The sequence below is a fragment of the Elephantulus edwardii genome, unplaced genomic scaffold, assembly GCF_000299155.1.
Source record: "Elephantulus edwardii isolate Elephantulus edwardi_28Jun2011 unplaced genomic scaffold, EleEdw1.0 scaffold00001, whole genome shotgun sequence".
In the NCBI taxonomy this organism is placed as follows: domain Eukaryota; kingdom Metazoa; phylum Chordata; class Mammalia; order Macroscelidea; family Macroscelididae; genus Elephantulus; species Elephantulus edwardii.
In genome coordinates, this window is record NW_006399751.1 from 42,790,527 (window position 1) to 42,814,084 (window position 23,558).

Consider the following 23,558-nt stretch of genomic DNA (forward strand, 5'->3'; position numbering starts at 1 on the left):
ATATCCAAAGGGATAAAAAATTACCTGCTAGCTAAGATAATCTTTGATATTCCTCTCTAACTAAAACCTAAACCAAACTCATTGCTGTCCAGCAGATTTATAGCAACCCATGATCTTTATAGATGCAGCCTGGCACATATAGCTTGCTCAGAGTAGCTGGTGAGTTTGAACAAATGAGCTTTTTGTTAGTAGCCAAACATTTGACCACTGAGCTACCAAGATTCTCTATTCCCCTAAGAGAGCTTAACAAAGAGAGGAAAACCTGGCTACCTCCATCAGCTTGGTGAAAACATAATTTTCAGCAAAAAAGCACGTAAACATAGACTCTGAGACAAAAATTCAACTTCACAAACTGTAAGAAGACCCAAACTTGTAAAATGGCTGAGGACAAAATATTCCTCTTGTTACTTTACTCCTAAAAGAAAGCAGATTTTTCTTTTTAAATTCAAACCACTCTCTCTCTCTCAATTGGTGGGGGATGGAGAGTCAGAGAGGTAGCCAGGAACTGCAGAAGTAAGATTTTTCTACTAGTGTTGTCACTAAAAAGGTATACACATTTGGACAAATCAGTTTCCTTATCTGTAAATATAGGAAGTTCCATAAATTCCTTAATTCTACATGAAAGGGTAAAAATAAATGTATATTTTAAAATATAAAGGCAAATTCTTTGTAAGATTGCATAGGAAACCTAGAAGCTAAATTAGAGTTTCTAATTAGACCACAATCATTTCAATATTGTGTGGGAAAATGTATATATTTACATATTTTCTTTTTTCTAGGAAGAAGGGCAATATTTTTACCAGCACGTCAAATAAAGCTTAAACACCCCTTCCCTAAAAAGCAAAACCAAAAAAAAAGTTGAATAGTGGTTAAAATTGCAGATAGAGACTTTAGGTGTAATCTTTGCATGGTTATAGTATCTGCCCCATAAGCTTTTCTGAGTTTGTCATTTATCTTCATGAATGTGTGTGCCTAAATTCTGATGAAGGAAAAAGGCTGTTTAAAAAGAAAGAGCTTAACTACAAATCAAGGGTCATTTTCATTAATGATGTCAAATTATAGGAATTTGAACTTTTCCTACATTAGCAAATTTTAAGCATTTAGCATTTTAAAAAATTTGGCCATTCGTGTTGGGTTATTTTAATATTTTTCCCCCCTTGTGTTAACTGACTTCAGACAAAAGGCTTGGCTCCTCCTTCCAATCCACTTTTTCTTCTGACGCTAGAGTCAGCTGTGAAATAATGATGATGAATTAACTGCGGTTCTACTTGAAGTGATAATTCTCATTTTTATAAAGAGTTGGTCCTCAAGATAAATGAAATACAAGACATTTGCATAATATTCTTGAAAGAATTAATTGAAAATTAGAGAGAGAAGGAAAATAATATTAGGGCACCTAAGGAACTGACAGAGCAAAATGTGCAAGTAGAAAACAGTCAGAACCTGAGAAAAATCAACAGGATTAGACACCCAAACAGTATGAAATTCCAAACGGAGAAAAGGACATTTTTTTTTTTAAAAGGAACAAAAAAACCATCAACTACATTATACTGACTTTTTCAATACATGAAATTAAAAAGAAAATAAGAGAATTTTGTTGATAAATGAATAGCACCATAACTGAGCTTTTAAAGAACATTTTTTGGGTTGGTGATCTCAAGGAGTTATATGGTTGACCATTAAAGCAAAGACAGACACAAGGAGAGATTATCATAGAAAGGAGGTTGCTATTGATCTTCAGACAAAACCAGAAAAGCTCAGAGAAAACAATCTTTTGTGGTCATGGAGGAATGACAATCAGTAGGAAATGCTGATTTCTCCTCTCTGTGACAATGTCAAAGATAAATAATGTAAAGGGAAGAAAATGAGTTTTAAGCATTGATTGGTCTTTAAGAGATGAGTTTAAGGTAATCTCAGATGTGTTCCAAGTGACTCTTGTTTCCTCACATTTGACAACCTTAGCAGAACTATATCAAGTGGCTCCTAAATTCAAACTGAAAGGAAAGCAACGCCCAGTGTGCTTCTTCCCTGCTTCAGGCTCCCTTCCCGAGTCCTGCAGCTTTGGGTCACTGGATTCCCGGTGTCCGTTCACCCGGAGGGCCTCAGGAGAAGAAATGTATCCTCACACGAACCCGATCCCCATATGACCCTGCAGAGTCCTTTTTTTCTGGAGCATCCTCTTGCAGCCCTTCCTTAATGGAGTAACAGCTCAGCTTTTCTCCTTTCTGCGCCTCCCCAAAACCCATTTAAAAAAAAAAAAAGCCAGAGATTGCAGCTAAAGAGCGGACCGCGTCCCCAAACCCCGCCCCATGCCGGCCCCAGGCCGCGGTCTCCGGAGGGGTCGGGGCGGGTCCCCACCGCCCGGGGAAGGAGGGCCGCGCGCCCCCGTTGCTATGGGAACGCATTGGGCCCGGCAGCCCGGAGGGACGGGCGGGAGGAGGTGAAGCGGCCGAGCTGGTGGGGGACGCTCTCGCAAGATGGCGTCTGCGAGGCCGCGGGATTCGGAGTGAGCGCTCCCCGCCGGGGGCACTGCGAGGCTGCTCCTCTCCCGCCGCCGCCGCCACTGCGGCGCCGCCTCCCCGCCTGCCATTGCGCCGCGGCCAAGCCCCTCTCCGCCTCGCAGGTACCGTCGCCCGCGCGCACGCCGCGCGGACTGCACAGATGGCAGCGACAAGTGCCGGCTCGCCGAGGGCTAGCGGGATCCCCTTGTCTGGGTGCGCCTGATAATAACGCGTGAATAACTTTTTCTTGCAGCGGCCCCTGGCGTCCCGGCCTGCAGCCTCGCGGGGCGCCCGCGCCCCCACCGCGCCCCCACCACGCCCCTCCGGCGCCCCGCCGCCTCTGAGGTGTGAGCGCTCGCAGCCGATGCGGTGATTTCGGGCCGGCCAGGCAGGAGCGCGTGGACTGGCGGGCAGCGGCGAGCGCCTTTACAATGGCTCTGACCCTGTTTGGTAAGTGCAGCCCGTTCCTGGAACCGCTGCAGGTGGGGCCGCGCCCGGGGGTCGGGGACCGGGACGGGGGCACCCGGGAAGGAGACGCGGCGCGCGATCCGGGGCGCAGGTCCGGGTGGCGGAGTTGGGGCGCCTGGAGCGTCATGCTCGCTCCCTCGCGCCTTTCCCATTGTTTCCTCTTCAGGCAGGGCCGATGGGCGTGTGCTCCCCCGACCAATTCTGGGCAGGGAGGATCTAGGGTCTTAGGTGTTTTGCAAACATACAACGCCGCTAAGATAGCAACTTGGGAGAGAAGTTAGCCGGTTGTTTCCAAACCTATGCTCTTCAAGTAGATAAATAAAGACCCCAGAAAGTTTATTTATTTTGAACGTGATCACGTCTGTTACATTTCCATCCTCCTTGAAATTGCGATCATGTGTTGCTTTCCTGTTGGATCCTTGGAGAATTTTTTGGGCTCCTATATTCCATTGTAAACAGGAATACAAGTGATGAGCTTTAATCTTGGTGAAAATGGAAAATGTTCGCTCTAACAAATGAGAGCAGCCTTAAGAAAGTTGTTTAATTAAATTAACTGTATCTCTAAGCATGGATTTGGATATTAATTTGGAAAAAATGTTTATTTGCTGTAATTACTGCAGCCCTATTGTTTCAAGTGGTTAATACTTAAAGGGGGGGTGTGCGCTCCTGTGTTGTGTGTTTGTGTGTGATTCTAGGGTGCAATGACAATGAGTTGGGAAGAAAGATTGAAAATATGTAGTATTTCTTTTTGCAAAATCGTGTGTGATCTGTAGGTACCTAAGAAAATTGTGAAAAATTTAGATTGAATATAAATTTGAAAAGTAGTCCAATTTTTTACAAAGTAAAGGACTGTAATTAACAAGGGCGGAGTCCTAGTGAACAAGGTAAGCACTGGTGTATTTATTACTTTGTAGATAATTACAGATAAATAAATAAATAAATACAAGTAAGTTGGTGCTTACTCTGCCCCTGTCAGGGATTATAAATTTGAAAAGATTCTGTAGGAAGGTGCTATGGTGTTGGAGAGAAACCTAGAAGCGGAATCTCTGTTGTGGGTAAAAATGTGAACTAGTTCACCCCACATTACTAAATAAACACAAGTACGCCCATAGTTACCTTCCCTAATGGGTAATGTTACACTGGTAACTGATAGCTACAAGGGCAGTCTTAGTAAGTTACTCACAATATCAAGTTTCCAGTTAAGTTTTAATTATGTCATTTGATCAGTCACTTTATAGATAGTGCATGCCACAAATGCCCACTGATGTAAACAATTCCCAGTGAATCCAGCTGCTAGAATGAGAGCTAACTATATTTGACTATTTTTTAACCTTTTAATTTTATAAATAGGCCTAGAGATTTTACCCCTTATGGTGCCATGGCCCTTTATGGCAAAACTCAACCTCAATCCCATTTTGCAAGTTTTGAGTTTGGGACTGTGTTTATTATGTCTAAATAAGCACAGCACGAGAAGTGGCGTTTCTTCTTGTTGCCTCTCTAAAGGGCCTTTATAAAACGTTTCTTATTTCTCTGAAAGAAATAATAAAAATCTTGCCTCTGTTTAGGTTAGGTTTTCTTTATCTAGTAGAAGTGTTTCCCTTAAATGTGGAATTTTTTTTAATACAAAAGTTAAAAATTATGGAAGGCTTTATTCATAGTGACAGTACATTTATCTTGCACTGTTGTTGCTAAGATGGTTTCTAACCAAATTAATTTTCCTAATAAAGATATATTCTTCATATTCAAAGTGTTTAAAAGTGAGGATTACAGTGCAACAATGAATGAATGGAATTCCAAAATCTCTGTAGATGTGCATTGAAATTAATGAAAAAAAATAATAAAAAAAGAAAACAAAATTTAAAAAAAAAGTGAGGATTACAAGTCATTCACTTGTAGAATACCAGAAACAGTTTGGATTCACAAGCTGCTCCGAGGGAGAAAGTTGGATAGTCTCCTCCCATGCTGTTTACAGCCTCAGAAAACCTCCTGGAGAGTTAGCTAGGAGGTTCTGACTCCACATGCAACAAGTTACCTGTGAAACCTTTAGTAAAATGAACATGTAGTTACCATGGGGAAAACTTTAACCCACCAAATGATACTAGATAACACATAACACTTAAAAGAACACTAACACGTGACACCATTGAGAGCTATGGCATTGGACACAGGGTTACTGACTGTAGTTCCAGGGAATGAGCTTGCGTTGCCTCTTTAAAGGCTCTCTTCAGAACCACAGAGCTCTGGTTGTATAGTGGGAAGGAGTTGTGCTGCCAACCCAAAGGGGTGTGGTTTTAATCCACCAGCTGCTCTGTGGGAGAAAGATGGGCAGTCTCCTCCTGTGCAGTTTACTGCTTCTGAAAATCCCCTGGAACTCAAGTACATAACAACTACCAAATAAAGTGAAAATTCTCTTCAGTTTCTTTTAATTATTGAAAATAGGTATTAACTGTAGCTCTTTGGGAAAAGCAAAGTTGTGGTGTAAAAGGAACTTTTGAAAAGTGGGTGATAACCTGTGTTCGCAGTGAATAAAACAGGTGAATTAGGAAAAAGATGAATTAAGAGGAAGCATGAGATAAATACTCTTTTAAGTATTAATAAGTTTCAGATTTTTAACTACTAGAAATGGGCATGGAAAAAGGAAGAAGGTGGAATTCAACCTCTAGAAATGGAAAGAAAATAAAACTACCAGCTAGAAATGAAGTGTCTCAAAAAGTTTATAGGCAACCTGTTGGAGAACAGAATTCAGTTTACTAACTCCAGTTTGGTTACAATTTGTATGTGTTATAAAGCAAAGTACCCTGCAGGGGTACAGGCCTTTTTGAAAGTAGTGGTGGGACAGCCTCCTGTACCTGCTTTGCCACCACCCACCTGCCTTCTCATCAGTCTGACCACTGACCCTCCCTCTGGTTGCTCCTGCTGTGAATCTAAACCAGAGGCTACTGCCTTGTCTTTCTCCTTCACAGTTGCTTCAGCTGCTGAAATTTTGATTGGTAGAGCAGCAGCTGGTCTCAAAATTAAAAGTCTGATTGCAGACCCTTTACCTGTCATCTGGAATATGAGAGAAAGACACTCAAAGAAAGCATTGACACAGTGACTGTGGCAATGGGGGCAGGTGTGTCAGAGACAGTGTGACTGGCCCAGCATAGGGCAGGGTTCAGAGCTATTTATTGTTCATAGGGCTGATGGACAGTAGTCTACTGGCTGGTACATAACAACCCCACCACCTTTAACTGGAGTCCTGCACTGAAGAATCTGCATTTCTAAGGGGAGCGAGTTGTAAATGGACTGCCCTTATTCTAGAGCACATTTACGTTTGAGAACCGTAGTATTATATATTTGATAAAATTTTCTCAATTCGCAGTCACTTTTTATGTATCTTAAATACCTGGGGGAACTTAATATGATTTTAGATATACTATCAATGTTTTTACTTAAAAAAACATGTTAAAATATTCACAACAAAACATTCACAAATTCAGCACTGATTATTCTTTATGTTATGTAATCGTTATTGTTGTTGTGTACTGTTGAGTTGGAGTCGATCTGTAGTTGACCCTCCAGTGGGTTTCAGAGTCAGTAAATCTCACAGGAGGTTGTCCATCCTTCTGTGAAGAAACTGATGGGAGTCAAACCACATGCCTTTGGTATTGTAGTGCAGTTTCTTACCACTAGGCCACCAGAGCTCCACCAGTGATAATCGTTATCACTAAACTTTCTTGAATTATTTCACCAGTTAACATAAACTCCATTCCCGAAAGGCAAAAGCTCTTTCTGTTTTTCTCCCAGCCTGTTGGTTTGGTTGCTTCTGACTCAGGGACTGTAGGACAGTAGAACTGCTTTAGTGGATTTTCAACCGCAGACTGCCTCAGCAGGGAGTGACTAGGTTTGAACTGCCAGCATTTCAGTTAGCAGCGGAGCAATTAACCACTGTACCACCAGGGATCCTTTGTTTCTGTGTTGTATTGCTATGTGCCATAGAGTCACCTGTGATTCATAGTTCAACAGCTCCAAAGCCTGTCCTGTCCTGAGTCAGTCTCCCTGACTCCAACACAGTTAACCCTCTTGCTCCAGTCACTCTATCAGTCCATCCCATCCGGAGTCTTCCTCTCCTGCACTGTCCCTCCACCCTTCCAAACATGATGTCCTTCTCCAAGGACTCTAATCCCTCCTGGCCACGTGCCCTAAGTATGTGAGACAAAGCTTCAAAATCCTAGCCTCCAAGGAGAAATTTGGTTTCACTCTCACCAAGACAGCCTTAATTTGTTTTATTGGCGGTCAATGGTATGTTCAAGACTCTTCTCAAGCACCACAACTCAAAAGTGTCATTTTTTTCTGTCATCCTTAGTCATTGTCCAGCAATCTGATGCATAGCAAGTAATTGCGAAGTCCATGGCCTAGATTACGTGGCACCTTTGTCTCTAGACTGACTATATGCATTTACTTATTCTTTATAAGTAAGGTCATACATTTTTTTTTTGGTGTGTAACTTATTTTACTTAGCATAGTATGTTGAATGTTCATCCATGTGTGGTTTGTAATAAGACTTCATTTCTCTTCTGTTTACTTTTAATGAACCAGCTTAGAACATTCATGGAACAAAAGTTAATAAAGTCCTTGAGATGGTAGTGAGGAGAAAGTAGCGACAAGAAACCACACAAATGTGACTTAGCAGTTATGAAAGTAAGAGCTCAGCGTAGTTTGTTGTTTAAGGCTTCTCATAATAACCACTGTCAGAACACTGTTGTGTGTGTATTGGTTGTGCTAATTGGCTTAGGCCAACAATATAAGGAAAGGGATTTTCTTGTTTGTTAGCTTTGTATTTTGTATTTTAATTCAGGCACTTCATAAGTGTAAAGAATTTTCATTTTAATGAATGCTTGGCTTTACAAAGTGAAAGCCTCTGAATTTATCTAACAGAGTTTTAATGACAGTAAAATACTTCTCATATAAAACTGTAGCATGCCTTGTCTCTAATCCTCAGTGTCAAACACCTTTGCTGTTTAAAAGCTATTTGAGCCTAGTGGCAAGGAGCTGCAACTACAATCCCGGAGGTGCACGGTTCGAATCCACCAGATGCTCTGCTGGGGAAGGAGGAACAATCTCCTCCTGTACCAGTCAGATCTGATTTGATGGTACACGCACACAAAAATAATAAAATAAAAAAAATTAAAAGCTATTTGATGCCATTTCTATTTTATTCTGTGATTGAAGAACCAGACTCCTGTTCTTGCTGACTTTGTATTCTTATTTTCCAGTTGAGAAATGAACATTTTTGTAAGTTCAGGAATCTGTAAGCATTTTCTTTACTTTTCAAATGACCAGTTTGAATCTCAGTTGTCAGTATTGGTATAAAAACTTTGGCTCATTTATTCAGTAACACCCATGGTCCCTGCTTTCATGTGTGATGTCGCTTAGACTTTCAAAATGATAGAGAATACACCTAAGTGCCTGGTTGTATATAGGCTTTGTTAGAACTTCCTCAATGGAGCAGCACATGTTCTTGAATTCTTGCTGGGAGAGAAAGTCTCAGATCTTCTAATTTGGAACTTTTCAGCTAGAGTTTTGACAAGATTGGCCATGCCAATAGAGCCCTGATTGGCATGGCTGGGTGAATAAGCATTCTGCCAGGTTATCCCTTGGCAGGGATTTCTGTCCTGATGTCAGGGATTTCTAAATGGGGCTGCGGTTTATTGTTCAGACCAGCTGAGAAGACGGGGAACTCCAACTGGAGTTCCAGTGAGAGTCCAACTGGACCGGCTGGACTGTGAATACCTCTCTCTGTTATTTCTTCATACCAACTCCCCTTCACTCCTTTCTTTTTTCTTTTTTATGACTATTTAGTGATTTTCGTCATTGCTGTGTTGTGTGCTGTTGAAGTTTTTCAGAATCATCATAACCTTACCTGACAGTAGAACCTCCCCACCAGGGTTCCTTGGCAGTAATATTTAAAGGATCAGATTGCTAGGCCTTTTCTCCCAAAAAGCAGTTTATAGATTGGATCTGCCAATCTTTTAACCAACTAACTACTTAATCTTGTGCCTCTAATATGTACTGAACCCTCTGTAATTTCCCACCGTCCTTCCTCAAATCCTTCTACTACTGTGGAAAGCTATTCAATACTGTACTTTATTTGGTATCTCTCATTACTGTGCCAAATCTACCAATCATTTTTGTGGAGAACCTTTGTAGCTGCTGATGGCATATTGCTTTTTTTTGTCAGTCAGTTAGAAAATGGTTGTATTTTTCCGGATGACTGTCTTAAAATTCAGCATCCCTGGTGGCATAGTGTGTTACCAGTGCGAAACCTCTACCAGCTCAGTTCTGAGGAAGGTCGCGGTCTCCTATAGAGATGTCCAGCTTTAAAAATCTGATGTAGGATCTCCATGAGTCAGAATCAACTCAACAACAGTGAGTCTGGTCCTAGAATTCAGACTCTTAACTCATTGCCGTTGGGTTGGAACCAACTCATAGCTAACCCTTCAGTGTTTTTCAGAGGCTGCAAATCACATGTGAAGAGATTGACCATCTTCTGCAGAACGGCTGGTGGATAAGAGAACCACATGCTTTTGCATTGACAGCTCAGCTCCGTACCTACTAGGTCACCCAGGTTCTCCCAGTGAAAAGTATTTATTAATGCAAATTTATGTTTTATTTCATGATCTTTTTTCCTGTAAAGTCAACTGAACATTTTAAATATAATTTATCTGACCCAAAGCCAGTCTTACCAGAAACTTCCACTTGAGCAGATTCTCTGATGATATTTTTGTATTTGTTTTTCCCTGGTGGTATTGTGAATAGCATGTCAGGCTGCTAACTAAAAGGTCAGTGTTTTGGATCTACCTTTCAGTCTGTGGGAGACAGATGGACAATAAAAATTAATCTGTAAAAAAATCTTCTTGAAAAATGTACAGCCTTGAAAACTCATTGAAGGATCCCTGTGAGTTGGAATCCTAGTGGGATTTTGTATCTTGCACTGAAGCAGTGTTGTTTTAGTTTACCTTCTAGTCAGAAATGACCCAAAGCTGACCCACCAGCTGGTTTTCAGAGAAAGTTAATCGCATGGGAGGAGATTGCTTGTCTTTCTCCCACTGAGTAGCTGGTGGATTTGAACCACATGCCTATGAGTAGACGACACAACTCCTTATCCCTCAGCCACCAGAGCTGACTGAAGCAGTAGTATGGTTTAAAGTGTCAGCTCAGTTGCTTTTCTGAGAAGGTAAGATCCTTTTAGCTGTCATTAAAATTATCATTTTATTTAAATAGTCTTCCACAGTCCCTCTTTTGTTATTGGCACAAAGTTAATATTTCAGCTTTAATATTGGTCTTTTAATGTTTGGAGATGTGGTTCTATGTAAGAGAGATAAAAAAATATTGTTGTCATAACTCTGATAGTCACCATCTGTGTACAGTGTGGAAGGGAGTCCTGCTAATGCAGTCTTTTGAGTCACCTCTGCCCCTGCAGATAACTACCCTGTAAGTAGCTTAATCTTTGTTCATTTTATCTTCCTTTAGTGTATTTTTGGTGAATGCTTACCCTGCAAATAGGGTTTCCATTTAGTAGCCTAATCTTTAAAAATAAATTAAAAAACTCCCATTGCTGTCACGTCCTTGTGGCAGGCCCTCCAATGGGTTTGTACAGGTTGTAAATCGCACAGGAAGAGATTGTGTATCCTCTGGGTTTTGATGTAATGTTAAGAGTTCCATTTTAGATTAGTTTAGTATTTCTCAACCTTTTTTCTATTTCCTCCCTCCCAAGAATCTTTTTAAACATTTTAACTCCTGATTGTCCTCTCTCTATGAAATTATTGCAGTGGATATACTCTGTGTATCTGGTTATATACCCATTGTCACTGACTTGATTCCAACTCATAGCACCCTTATAGGACAATAGGACAGAACAGAACGACTCCAAGCGTTTCCACCGCTGTAATCTTTACAGAAGCAACAGCCACATCTTTCTCCTGTGGAGTAGTTGGTAGGTTGGAAGCCCTGTCCTTCCAGTTAGCAGGCAAATGCTTAACAACGGCACCACCAGTGTTCTTTACATTTGATTATAGATAGCATATATCTGTGTTTTATACGCTGAAAACGTAATATGTTTTTGACTGCCCACCCCGCCACCCGAACCCAGTTTTATCCCAGCAGTTATAGCACATCTGTTGAGAAGGCATATTTTGTACCATGCTAAAGCGATCAGGGGACCACTTGTAAGGGAGTTAACTAAGAAAGACTGAACATACTTTGCATGTCAGTCGTTCTGAAGGTGGGGCACTAGAATAATAAGTTACATGTTTTTCATCAGATTGTATTAATTTTAGGATAGTTAACTATCCTTTTGACCGTAGCCATGGTAAAGAATAGCTAACTGGGGCTAAGAGAGCTCTGGTTGATTACCTGGTGGTAAGAAGCTACGCTGCTAACCCAAAGACAGGCAGTTTGAATCCACCAGCTGCTCTGTAGGAGAAAGATGGGCAGTCTTCTCCCACGTGATTTACTGCCTCTGAAAACCCACTTGAGTGTCAGCTATGAGTCAGTTCCAACTCAACAGCACACAACAACAATAACAACTGGGGCTAAAGGGAAGGGTGTGTTGTAGTTTCCCCCCAAACTCCACCTAAATATAAATAATAATAAATCCTATGACATGGGCTAACTTATTCCAGGATGAATTTGTTTGTTCTATTGGCATATAGTTTGTATTCTTCATCATTAACACTCAAAGATCTCAGTTCTTCTTTATTCATTGCCCAACTTTTCCATGCATATGAGGTAATTAAACAGTACCATGGCTCGGGTTAGATGTACATTAGTCCTCAAAACGACACCTTATTCTTTAGCACTGGAAGAAGTCTTATGTAGCAGATTTTCCTAGACCAGTGCATGTTAAATTTCTTGATTCCTGCTTCTGTGGATTTCACTTGTGTTTCCATGGAAGAAGTGAGGGTGGAAAGGTCTTCTTACATACTTTGGGTATGTTATGAGGAGAGGCCAGTCTTTGGAAAAAAGGCATAATGCTTAAGTAAAATAGAAGATTGGTGACAAAATGGGTTGAGCCAGTCACTGCCACAGTAGGATCAAACAATGAACGTGAGGATGGATAATACTGGATAGTGTTTTGTTGTGTTGCTGGTAGGGTTGCTGTGAGTCAGCCACCAACTCGAAGACATCTGATAACCACATGACATGTGCTGTTGATGTTTCTCAGTTATATGTAAAGTGTGAACCATAATATCTTTAGAAAACCCTGTATGTATTTTCCTGTAATATGCAATTTAAATGAAGGCACTGAACTTTTTGTGCAAACAGAAATAAGCCCTCACTTCCGACTTTCCAACCAAATTACATTCTGTAAGACCTTCTTATATAAACAGTGATTCCCTTAAAACTTGACTTTTCCTGATCATCATAATTCTGTTATCTTGAAAGAAAAGTACAGGACCAAGCTAAGAAAACAGATAATGTGGTGTTATTTTCTATGTTGAAAAGTTGTGATGAATTTAAAAAGTCATATCTGATAAAATGAAAGTATAAAAGTAAATTTCTTATTTTCTCCTTAATATCAAATTACAGGTTGAATACTTTGTGAAACTTTAAAAGGATACATTTTGTGGTTACTGGTTGTTGTTATATGTCAGTGAGTCACTCCAACTCATAGAGACCCTACAAGCAACAGCTCTGAACCCTGTTCTATCTTGAGCAAACTTCATTGTTTCTGATACATCTATTCCTGTTACTCCACTCAGTCAATCCATCTCATCAGGGGTCTTCCTCTCTTGCACTGTCCCTCCACCCTTCTAAACATGATGTCCCTCTCCATTGACTGGTCCCTCCTTTAAACATGCCCAAAGTATATCAGAGTTTCAGAATCCTTGACTCCAAAGAGAAGCCTAGTTTCACCCTTTTCAGGATGCACCTGTTTGTTCTCTGAGCAATCTAGGGTACCTTCAGTACTCTTTTCCAGCACCACAACTCAAAGGCATTTATTCTTCTGTCAGCCTTATTCATTGTCCACCATAACAAGTAATTGCAAAGACCATGGTTGGATCAGGCATACCTTAGTCTTTAGACTGACATCATTGCTCTTCAGTACTCTGGAGAGATCTCTTACAGCAGATTTTCCTAGTGCAATTCATCTTTTGATTTCCTGGCTTCTGGTATCAAGACTCTTCTCTCATCAGCTCTTTTGGATAAAATCCTTGTCCGTCAAATATTGCTCTAAAGCTGATTACCCAAATTAAGACAAACTAGGAAGAAGGATTTGCCATCCACTTCTGAAATAACAGACCTTTGAAAAGCCTATGTACAACAATATTATGGTAGATGAATCACGAAGCTGCGCTGCAATCCTGAAGGCATGCGGTTTGAGGTCTCCAGCTGCTCTGCGGGAGAAGGGTAGACAATTTCCCCAGTGATTAACTGCCTCTGAAAACCCGCTGGTGGGTCAGCTGTGAGTCAGTTTCCACTCTGGACTACACCACCACCACCACCACCACATCATCTAAACATTGTTGTTAAGGTTTTTAAAATTCTGAGTTTAAAACAATTAGAATAGAAAGAAAATTTATGGCACTTAAAAAAAAATAGAATATTATTCCCCAAAACAAAATTAATTGGTTTTATATTCAGAGAACACCCACAACTTTTCCTTCTTTAGAGAGTTCCTCCCACCTCTGTTCCTGAAGACAAAAATGAAAGTTAAAAACTTGTTGGTAAAAAAATTATTCTACCTGATTTGAAAAGTTCCTTTAAATTTAGAAAAATAAGCACTTCTTGGAAAGAGTTAATGCTGTCAATTGAGTAATCTGTGGAAGCAGGAAAGATAAGTATGGCCTGGCCTGTTGCCAACTGTTTAATGATGTGGCACTGGGCCACCTCATTGTATTGCACCCAGCTGCACAGAGGCTGTCCCTTTCCCTTTCCACACTGACTTTTCACCTTTGAGTTTCACTGGACCACTTGATACTTAAAAGGATTTTCATGACTACAGACTTGACATTTGAAAGACATGGCACAGCCTCCTCATTAAACCCCTCATCCTTTCTGATTTCCTCAGTCCTGCCATTAGCAACCCATTTCTCCCCCTTTTATAACATATTCTTCCTTGAACTTTGTCAATTTTTTCTGGTTCCTTAATGGCTGTGAAATTACTTTGGCAGAGATGATTGTAGCAATTGAAGTGGCTTATGCCAGGTAGTATAGGAGCAGGTAAGTGGTTTGGGTGTCCATTTGAAGGATATGGGAACATCTGCCTGCTGAAATTTCTCCTGTAGCCCTTTTATTGTAAATGCGCTTTACACAATTACATGAAAGCATGGTTGTCAGCTTGTTACCTGTGAGAATATCATACTAAATAGAGATTAAAAAAAACCACACAAACCAAACCCAAAACCAAACAGTTATCATCAAATAGAGTCCATGTGTGACAGAAAAAAATTGTGTTCTAATTTGCAGCGGTTGATTTTTTTTGAGAAGTAGCTTTCCCAGGCCTTTCTTCTAAAATACTACTGGGTGGATTTGAGCCTCTAACATTTTGGTTAGCTCTACTTTTCTTCATATGATGTGGAATTAAAATTTATTTTAATTTATAGATTGAAGATCTTAAAATAGGATGAAAGTTTTGATTGAGTAAATTGCACTGTAAGGGAAAAGAAAGTGATGAAACTTTTTATTAGAGCATTCCTAAGAAGAGCTAGTATAAAGTGTTATAGTAAAGAAGTGAAAGTATAAACATACTGAACATTCAGAATTTGAAGAAATGTATAGCGATGTAAAAAAGAAGGAATCAGAGACATGTTACATGCCATTTCCACATTTTTGTGTGTGATCATTGGAATGTGTTTTCTTGTGCTGTGATTTGTTTACTCGTTTGTTCAACAAATTTTTATTGAGCAATTGTTCCAGCTGTACATGAATTTCTGCCTTCAAGGAACTTAAATTTCCAGTGGAAGAAGATAGACAGTAACAGAATTCTATAATGTGCTAGGTAGCAAGCGCTGTGAGGAATAGAGGGAATGAGAAACTCACTTGGTCACAGGATTGTCAAAGTGCTACGGATAGGATACGTTTGCAAAGATTGAAAGGGATTTAGGGAGAGAGCCATACAAAGTGGGAAAACAGACTTATGAACCAGGCTTTGGAGGCAGATAGGTACTGCACAGTTTTGAGGGATAAAAAGAAGGCCCAATGTGGATGGACCCAAGGAAGAAAGCAGAACGTGGTAGGACGTAAAGACAGGGGGCTGACTGGGATGTAGAGTAGTGTTGGAGTCACAGATTATGCAGGGTTCTGTGAACATGGTCAGGACTTTAGATTTTACTGTAAGACAGGGAAACTCCTGGGAGATGATACTTCTCTACAAGTAATGTGTCATCGTGTTGGAACTGACTCATAGTGACCTTCCAGAGATTTTCAGAAGCTAGAAATTTTGTGGGAGAAGATTGCCCATCTTTCTCCCAAGGAGCAGCTGGGGAACTGCCTGATTTTGGGTTGGCAGTTCCTTATCCACTAGACCCCGCTAGCAGCCCCTCTCTCTAGCAAGTGGCATAATGAATATGGCTTTGGAGTGTGTTGTTTGTTTTTTTTTTAAATTTTATACTGGTTTACTTACTAAATTCGTATACACTTTTTTCCACACCTGGTCTTTCTCATTTCCTTTACCTATCCCTCTCTCTCCACCCACCAAAGGTGTGTTATTTTTTGCCGTTCTCTGCTAAGGGCAGGCTATATGTTCTGGCTTCAATTTCCTTATTGTTAAATGGAGACTATTAATTCCCTTCTACCATTGGGATAGAAATAAAAAGATACCATGTATGCGTGTAATGTTCTTAGCACAGTGGTGGAAGATGCATAATATGAAATATTATTATTATGGTTTGAATTGTGTTCCTCCAGAGTTTATTTATGCAGTGATGTAATGTGGAAACTATGGCATGATCATCCGCCCCCTCCTTTAACTGATATATCAAACAACTGGAAGAGGATTAAGAGTAGAATTGATACCCTTAATCCTGTTATAGCCCTGCTCTGACTAAGGGGAGTTTTCCTTGGGTGTGGCCTTTTATTATTTTATTTTAGAAAAAAAGGACCTCAGTACCATCAAAAAGAATGACCAGGAATGGAGTGTGTCCATTAGGACTCAGTGTCTGCTAGGAAGCGTCTTGACACAGAAAAGCTAAGACACACAGATGTCCAAGGAGCACCGAGCCCACTGATGCTAAAGGAAGCATGGGCCTTCCTCTAGAACCAACAGTGAAAGCCTTCTGGTACACTGACTTTGCTTTCTTGCTTCCTAACCTGGCAGAGAATAAATTTCTGTTTGTTAAAGCCATCTACTTGTGGTATCCTTATTCAGGACTGGATAATTAACACTGTCACTGTTGTGTGTTGTCAAGCCAGAACTGACTCAAAGCTGGACTCTTCAGTGGGTTTTCAGAGACTTTAAAGTACATAGGAGGAGATTGCCCATCTTTCTTCCACGGAACTGCTGGTAGATTCGAACTACTTGCCTCTGGTTTGGTAGCACAGCTTCTTACTGCTAAGCTACTAGAGTTCCTAACACAGTGACTGTTGTTGTGTGCCTTTGAGTTGCACATACTTTGGGTATGCCTTTAAGAGGCCAGTCCTTGGAAAAATATATCATGCTTAGAAAGGTGAAAAAAGTAGAAGGTCAGTGAAAGAGGATAAACTTCAACAAAATGGATTGAGACAGTGACTGTAGCAATGGACTCCAGTATATCAGAGATAATGAGAATGACACAGACTAGTACAGAGTTCAGATCAGCTGTTCATACAATTGCTGCAAGTCATAGTTGACAGGGCATCACTTAACAACAATAATTGTATCTTTACAGATCTGCTTATAATCCTGCTTTATTAACTTCCTAGAGGTTAGAATATACAACAGGTAGAATAATTACATTGTACTTAAGCTTGGTACTAACATGACAGTTCCCACTATAATAATTTATTTTTAAGTTATGTAATGATTTTATTTATTTGAGGATTAATGACATGTAATTAATATATACATGTAAAATGTAATTAATTATGTGTTGTTGTTGTTGTTGTTGTTGTGTGCTGTCGAGTCGTTTGCGACTCATAGCGACCCTATGCACAACATCCCTAAACCCTGCTCTATCCTGCGCCAACCGCACTGCCTCTGACACACCCATCCCGATTACCCCAGTCACAGAATCAATCCATCTCATAGAGGGTCTCCCCTCCTGCACTGTCCCTCCACCCTCCCAAGCACGATGTCCCTCTCCAAGGACCTGTCCCTCCTTACAATATGTCCAAAGTATGTCAGACGAAGCCCCAGAATCCTTGCCTCCAAGGTGTAGCTTGGTTTAATCCTCTCCAAGGTGAATCTGTTTGTTTTCCTGGCAGTCCATGGTACATTCAGTACTCTTCTCCAGCACCACAGCTCAAAGGCATCAACTCTCCTCTGTCCTCCCTAGTCATTGTCCAACTCTCTGATGCATAACAAGCGATTGCAAAGACCATGGCCTGTATCAGGCGCACCTTAGTCTCCAGAGAGACACCGTTGCTCCTGAGTACTTTAGAGAGGTCCCTAACAGCAGACTTTCCCATCGCGATACACTTTTTTATTTCCTGACTGCTGGTGCCAAGAGTGTTGACTGTGGAGCCGAGCAAACTATATATGAATGAAAAATTTCAGAAACGTGATCCTTGGTTCATACAGTAAATTTATAAAAAGGGAACCGGATAAGTATTGAGAGGGCTGTTGAATTGATCATAAAACCTTAGACAAAAAAACCTTCACTGATCTCCCTAAGGTTGTGAAATGTTACTAACTTTCTAAGGTCTCTCTTCCCCAACCACATACCCAGTGCTACAGCTGTAGTGAATGCTGTAGTCTTTGTTCTTCAGAGGCACTAAACTCAGTAATTTTATTCCTGCTCTTTTCTCTTTCTGGAACTCTTTTTTATTCTTTTTAAAAAAATGTGTTTTTAATTGTTTTGCATGCAATCTTTTATATAAATTTGTGTTTCATTCAGTACATTATGTTTTATACACTCAGTCATATACACTGCATTTTGTATAATTAATTACTGTTGATTTATTATGCCTATTAACACCATTTCTTTTCAAGTCCCCATTGAAGCTTTCCTGTTCCTTCACCCACCACCTGTCTCTGACCTCTACTATCCTAGTGATTTCCCCTTGTTCTCCTTTTCTCTACCTCCTTCTCCCTTCCACCTTTCCCTTTTGGACATTTATACACGTCTTACTCAGTTATCCTCCTGTTTTCACAGAAAAAGGCCTTGCAGGATTTGTCCTTATAAGACTGAGTTATTTGACTTAGCAGAATGCTCTCTAGACTTTCCCATGTTGTATTTTCTGAAATCATTGTTCTGTATAGTATCCATTGTGTGAATGTACCATATTTCCTCTATTCATTTGTTTGTTCTTGAGCATTTGGACTGTTTTCATTTTCTTGCTTTTGTGAATAATACTGCTGTGAACATTTCTCTGCTTGTGTCTCAGTTCTGATTTCATTGGTATATTTTTCTGGTTATTTTGGAGAAACATTCTTCTAAGTTGTACATCACTCTTCTGTCATTTTGTTGTACTGAGATAATCTGGGTGATGCTGAACCTTGTGCCATTGGGGTAGCATATCAAATGCCATAATGGTTGCCCAGGGTTGATGGGTTTTGGTGGAGCTCCCAGATTAATAAAGGTTTGGAAGCAGGAATGGCATCTACTTCCTAAACCACATTCCTTTGATAACTCTGTGAACTTGGAGAAACAATGATAGTTATAGAAAGCCATTAAGTCTTCTGTTCATAGAGTTGCTATGAGTCATGCTTGACTTGACAGCAATCAACAACAACAACAACAACAACAACAACAACAATAACAATAACAACATTTTCCTAGCAGTATAATAGCTAAGTGAGTCATATGGGATTTCTATGTTTAGCATTTTGAGGAGATACCAAATTACCTTTCAGATTGGTTGTACCGTTTTTCAGTCCCACAAACAGTGCATGAGAGTACCAGTTTCTCTATGCACAAGAAGTTCTGGTGGCATAGTGATAAAAAAACTGCGCTGCATTCCCAAAGGCATGCAGTTCAAATCCATGAGCAGGAGAAGAATGAACAATCTCCTTTCATATGATTTACTGTCTCTGAAAACCCACTGAGGGTCCACTGTGAGTTGTTTTCAACCTGAGAGCACATAGCAACTATTGTTCAGTCACAGTACTGCAATTCTTTTTCCACCTGCCCTACCCATTGAAATGGAGAGCTCATGGTTAGCAGGAACTGATTAATTTAATGTCTTCATCTAAAGTTGATTAATTTGAGCACTGCTTAGAGTCAAGGAACTATTGCTGTGGAGATTGAGTTGTGAATAATCAGATAGAGCCTCTGTCCTCAGGCACTTAAAATGCTGCAGGGTTTCAGAGTTTACTCTGTGGCACATAATGATTGCTCAGTCATATATAACAATGAACTATCACTCTATTTGTACAACTTTAAATTGGCTTTAAAATTTGCTTTCATTTGTCTTTTATCTTCCTTTCTTACTTTGCACTATTCTTGCTTACTACATATTGGAGCCTATAATTGAAAACTTAAACCTGCCTCGTAGAAATTGGTTAGCCTTAACAATTTGCTGTCCTGCTTAAAAATCTCCAGAGGTACCCACCACGATTAAGTCCAAATTCTCCAGCCCCCTACTTACTTTTCTGTATCATCTGTTTCCATCTCTTTTTATCTTGTATTTCTTTCTTCTTCTTGTTCTTATTTTTCTTGTGGTGTACTGTCGAATCGGATCCGAATGGCGCAGGAGGAGATTACCCCTCCTTCTCCAGTGGAGCATCTGGTATTGAGCTACATGCCTTTGGAATTTCAGTGCAGCTTCTTGCCACTAGGCCACCAGAGCTCCCCTATATCTTGTATTTCAACGATACAGAACTACTTGAAGTTTCCAGAAGAAACTACATCCACTTTTTGAAAATTGGGATGAAAATGTACATAACCAAAATACATATCATCCTACCAATTTCTATAAGTACCTTGCAGTGACATTGTCTAAAGAGCAGAAAACAGGACAAGGAGACATATGGCCATGAACATCTCTCTGAAAGGGCCTCCTCTGAGAGGGAGTAAGAATAGCATAACCCCTCACAGCCCCAGAATAGAAAGCAGATAAAGAGCCCAGATCCCAGCTCCATGGTGCCTCTAGAGCCACATCAACAGCAAGAGGTGTGTTTACTTGCTGTTGACTTACAGTCATGGTATGAGAATGAGGTTTATAAGGGAAATAAGTTGGAGAGTGAGGCAGGCAAAGAATATCATCCAATACAAGCCCAGGGTTTAGCCTAAGTTCCAGGGTACAATTTCCCAATTGATCCAGGCTCTGATTTTAGTTCAGCAAGAAGCTTTTCCTTCTTTATCAAAGGCAAGACAGCAAAAATCTTTGACTGTGGCCAGCACAAATGCATAAGCCTCAGGGCACACTTTGCCACTGATTCTCTACCTCAATGCTGCAGTCTCTCTACCATCATCACCAGGGCCTTGTTCTAGTCTCCTTCAGGTTTTGTTCAACTCAAGTCTTTCTTGCCTCAAGTCTTGATGCCCAGTGTGGGAAGCACTCTTTCTCTTATCCTAGTCCTATAACTGTTGATGATTGCAAGACTGTGCTGATTTATAAGACCATGTGTCCGCAATTAACGCAGCTGGAGACCACAGAAGGCTAACTGTAATGGCTAAAAAAAACCAACTTCCAAGCTAACACCACAGCCACTGATTAAATTCTTCCAGTTGAGTTGTACTCATTTTGTCTTTGGCGTAGTCATCCCTCAGTTTCTTTGCTTGACTCAGCAAAACTCATATATCCTGCGGAACTCATGTTGAATAGGCAGCCCTTCCAAATAACCTACTCAGTTCTCTGTAAGTCTGTCCTTTGTAAGTTAGTTAGTTTTCTTTTCTCCATTGATAGTGCCGCATACCTATCTCTGCCTTAACACTTAACATGTGGGTGCATAATGGTTAATTTCTATTCTTCCGTCTCTTTCATTAGGTAAAGTTTTCTAGAGAAACTTACGGGTTTCATCTTTGTATCCTTAACTACTGCTACAGTATCTGGACTCATAATAGATACTCAAATGTTTGAGACATTGTTGGATATAACAGTGTTTACGGCAATCTCACATCTGGGAGTTAACATAAAAACCCCAAACTTTTTTCTCTCGTCTTAATTTTTTTATTATTTTATTATTACTGTTACTAAGTAAATGTGTCTTTCTGTAACTCAAATATTGGTCCCCAATTGGAAACTCAAAAAGGCTGGAATGAAATGGAAGTCTCCTAGGGAGTGTGTCTTTGAGATTTAACTATAGTATTACTAACCACCAGCAGATGTTTCTAAATTATTTGGCATAATTAGATAACAAATTCTACTTCATTAAACTGTTGTTCCTTTTCATTTCAGTATTACAAAGGAATTGCACATAAATTAGCCTGGTTTGTTCTTGTTGGCCCTCACAGTAGGAAACATAATGCAATTGAAGAGAAATTCAGTATGAAAATGGCTAACTTAACCTTCTAGAGGTCTGTAAATAGAAACAATATTCTCCTTCTCTTGTAATAATAAATTTGTGTTACATGAATATTCCTGTTCATTTTCATATGGTTATGAGAAAAACAGATATAAACAGTGTAAACAGTCATATCTTAAATGAATAAAAGAGTAATCTTATTTCTGTTATTTACTAGTGCTTTTCATTTTTCCAGAAAGAATTTGAGGTGGTTTATAAGAATGTACCATGTGAGAAAATTGAAAACAATAAACACAGAGATTAGTTTTTCTTTGCCTTATATCTTTAGTTTCTTCCTCCTTCCAGGAATTTTTTCCTTCTGATTACAAACCAGAGTTACCATTCCATGTAGCAAAACCTTTTCTCATCTTTGATACCCTCTCAAGCACCATCATGTATTACTGGTTTCCTTTTTTCAAAGATTTGCCTGGAAAAAGTCTTTATTCCCCACCTTAACTCCTTGCATGCTTGCTAATTCTTTAACTCTACCTCACAACATTTTTTTCTAATCACAGAGCAAAGCAAGGTTTTGATTTTTTTTGTGAGTATTGTAATATATACCAGAGAGTTTACAATTTTAGCCAGTTTTACAGGTACAATTCAGTGACATTAGATACATTTGCAATAGAACACTTATGACCTAATGGATAATAGTTGTGCTGCCAGCTCAAAGGTAGGAGGTATGAACCCACTGGTTGCTCCACAGGAGCGAAATGGACAGTATCCTTCTGTGTCATTTACAGCCTCCAAAAACCTGCTGGAAAAACAGTTGGTTCTGACTGAACAGCAAATAACAACAACGTATTGAGATACTATTAATTTTCAAAGGCTTTGTATTACCCTAAACAGAAGAAATTCAATACTGTTTTTGTATTAGCTTACATTCCCTCCTCACCCCAGCTCTTGGTAACCACTCAAACTTTTGTCTATATGTATTTGCCAACTTTAGCTGTGCCTTATAAATGGAATCATATGATGTTTATAATTTTTTGACATTTCACTAAACATAATGTTTTCAGGATTTGTCTATGTTTTAACATGTCTCAGAACTTCATTTCTTTATGGCTAAATCATATGCTTTCATCTTTATAAACCTTTATTTGTTGACTCATTCATTTGTTGTTGGACATTTGGGTTGTTTCAACCTTTTTTAATTGTGAATAATTCTGCAGTGAATATTGGTGTAACACAGATCATTATATTATCATAGTTTTGAAGAGTGTTGAAATAAAAGTAGTATAATGAAATGTATAAAGAGCTGGAGACAGAAAATTGAAAAGGCTGAACTTGCATGGCATTTCTTAAGCTGAAGGAATGAAAGAACAAAATTCAAGCTTCAAGTGGCAATACTTAGGATTGCTATAGCAGATTATGGAATGATCCAGGAAGCCTTAAAAGAAGATAAGGAGTATGTAGAGTCACTGTACCAAAAAGAATTGGCTGACACATAGAACTTCATGAAACGACGTATGATCAAGAGGCAATGGTGATGAAAGAGAAGTTCAGGCTGCTCTGAGGAAATTGGCAAAAAACAAGGCCCCAGGAATTGATGGAAAACCAGTTGACATATTTCAGCAGACAGATGCTGCCCTGGACGTGCTCACCAGGTTGTACCAAGAAATTTGGAGGACAACTACCTTGCTAACTGACTGGAAGAGATCCATATTTATTCTCATTCCCAAAAAAGGTGACTCAACAGAGTATGGAAATTATCAATATCACTAATATTACACACAGGCAAAATCCAGCTAAAGTTATCCAAAACCAACTCAAACAGTCCATCAACACAGAACTACTAGAAATATAAGCTGAATTTAGAAGAGGTTGTGGCAATAGAGACATTACTGCCAATGCCAGATGGATCTTAGCTGAAAGCAAAGAGGACCAGAGGAATGTTTATGTGTGTTTCATTGACTATGCAGAGGCATTTGACTTTGTAGATCACAAGAATTGTGGTTAACCTTGAGAAGAATGGAAATCCCAGAACACTTGATTGTGCTTACACTAAACCTATACTTGGA

The 23,558-nt window shown here is 39.8% G+C and overlaps 1 protein-coding gene across 2 annotated transcripts in view; it reads left to right on the forward strand.

Moving 5' to 3' along the window:
- The first annotated feature begins 2,459 nt into the window (after positions 1 to 2,459).
- CHN1 (chimerin 1) overlaps positions 2,460 to 23,558 on the forward strand; it is a 286,931-nt gene continuing 265,832 nt past the window's right edge. Inside the window, exons 1-2 of one of the 2 annotated variants that reach the window (XM_006878817.1) lie at positions 2,460 to 2,623; positions 2,755 to 2,951. In XM_006878817.1, the coding sequence (XP_006878879.1) occupies positions 2,933 to 2,951 (19 nt within the window). In that variant the 5' untranslated portion in view covers positions 2,460 to 2,623; positions 2,755 to 2,932. Of the gene's footprint in view, positions 2,952 to 23,558 lie in introns of both variants that reach the window. The other variant, XM_006878816.1, reaches the window with a different exon arrangement.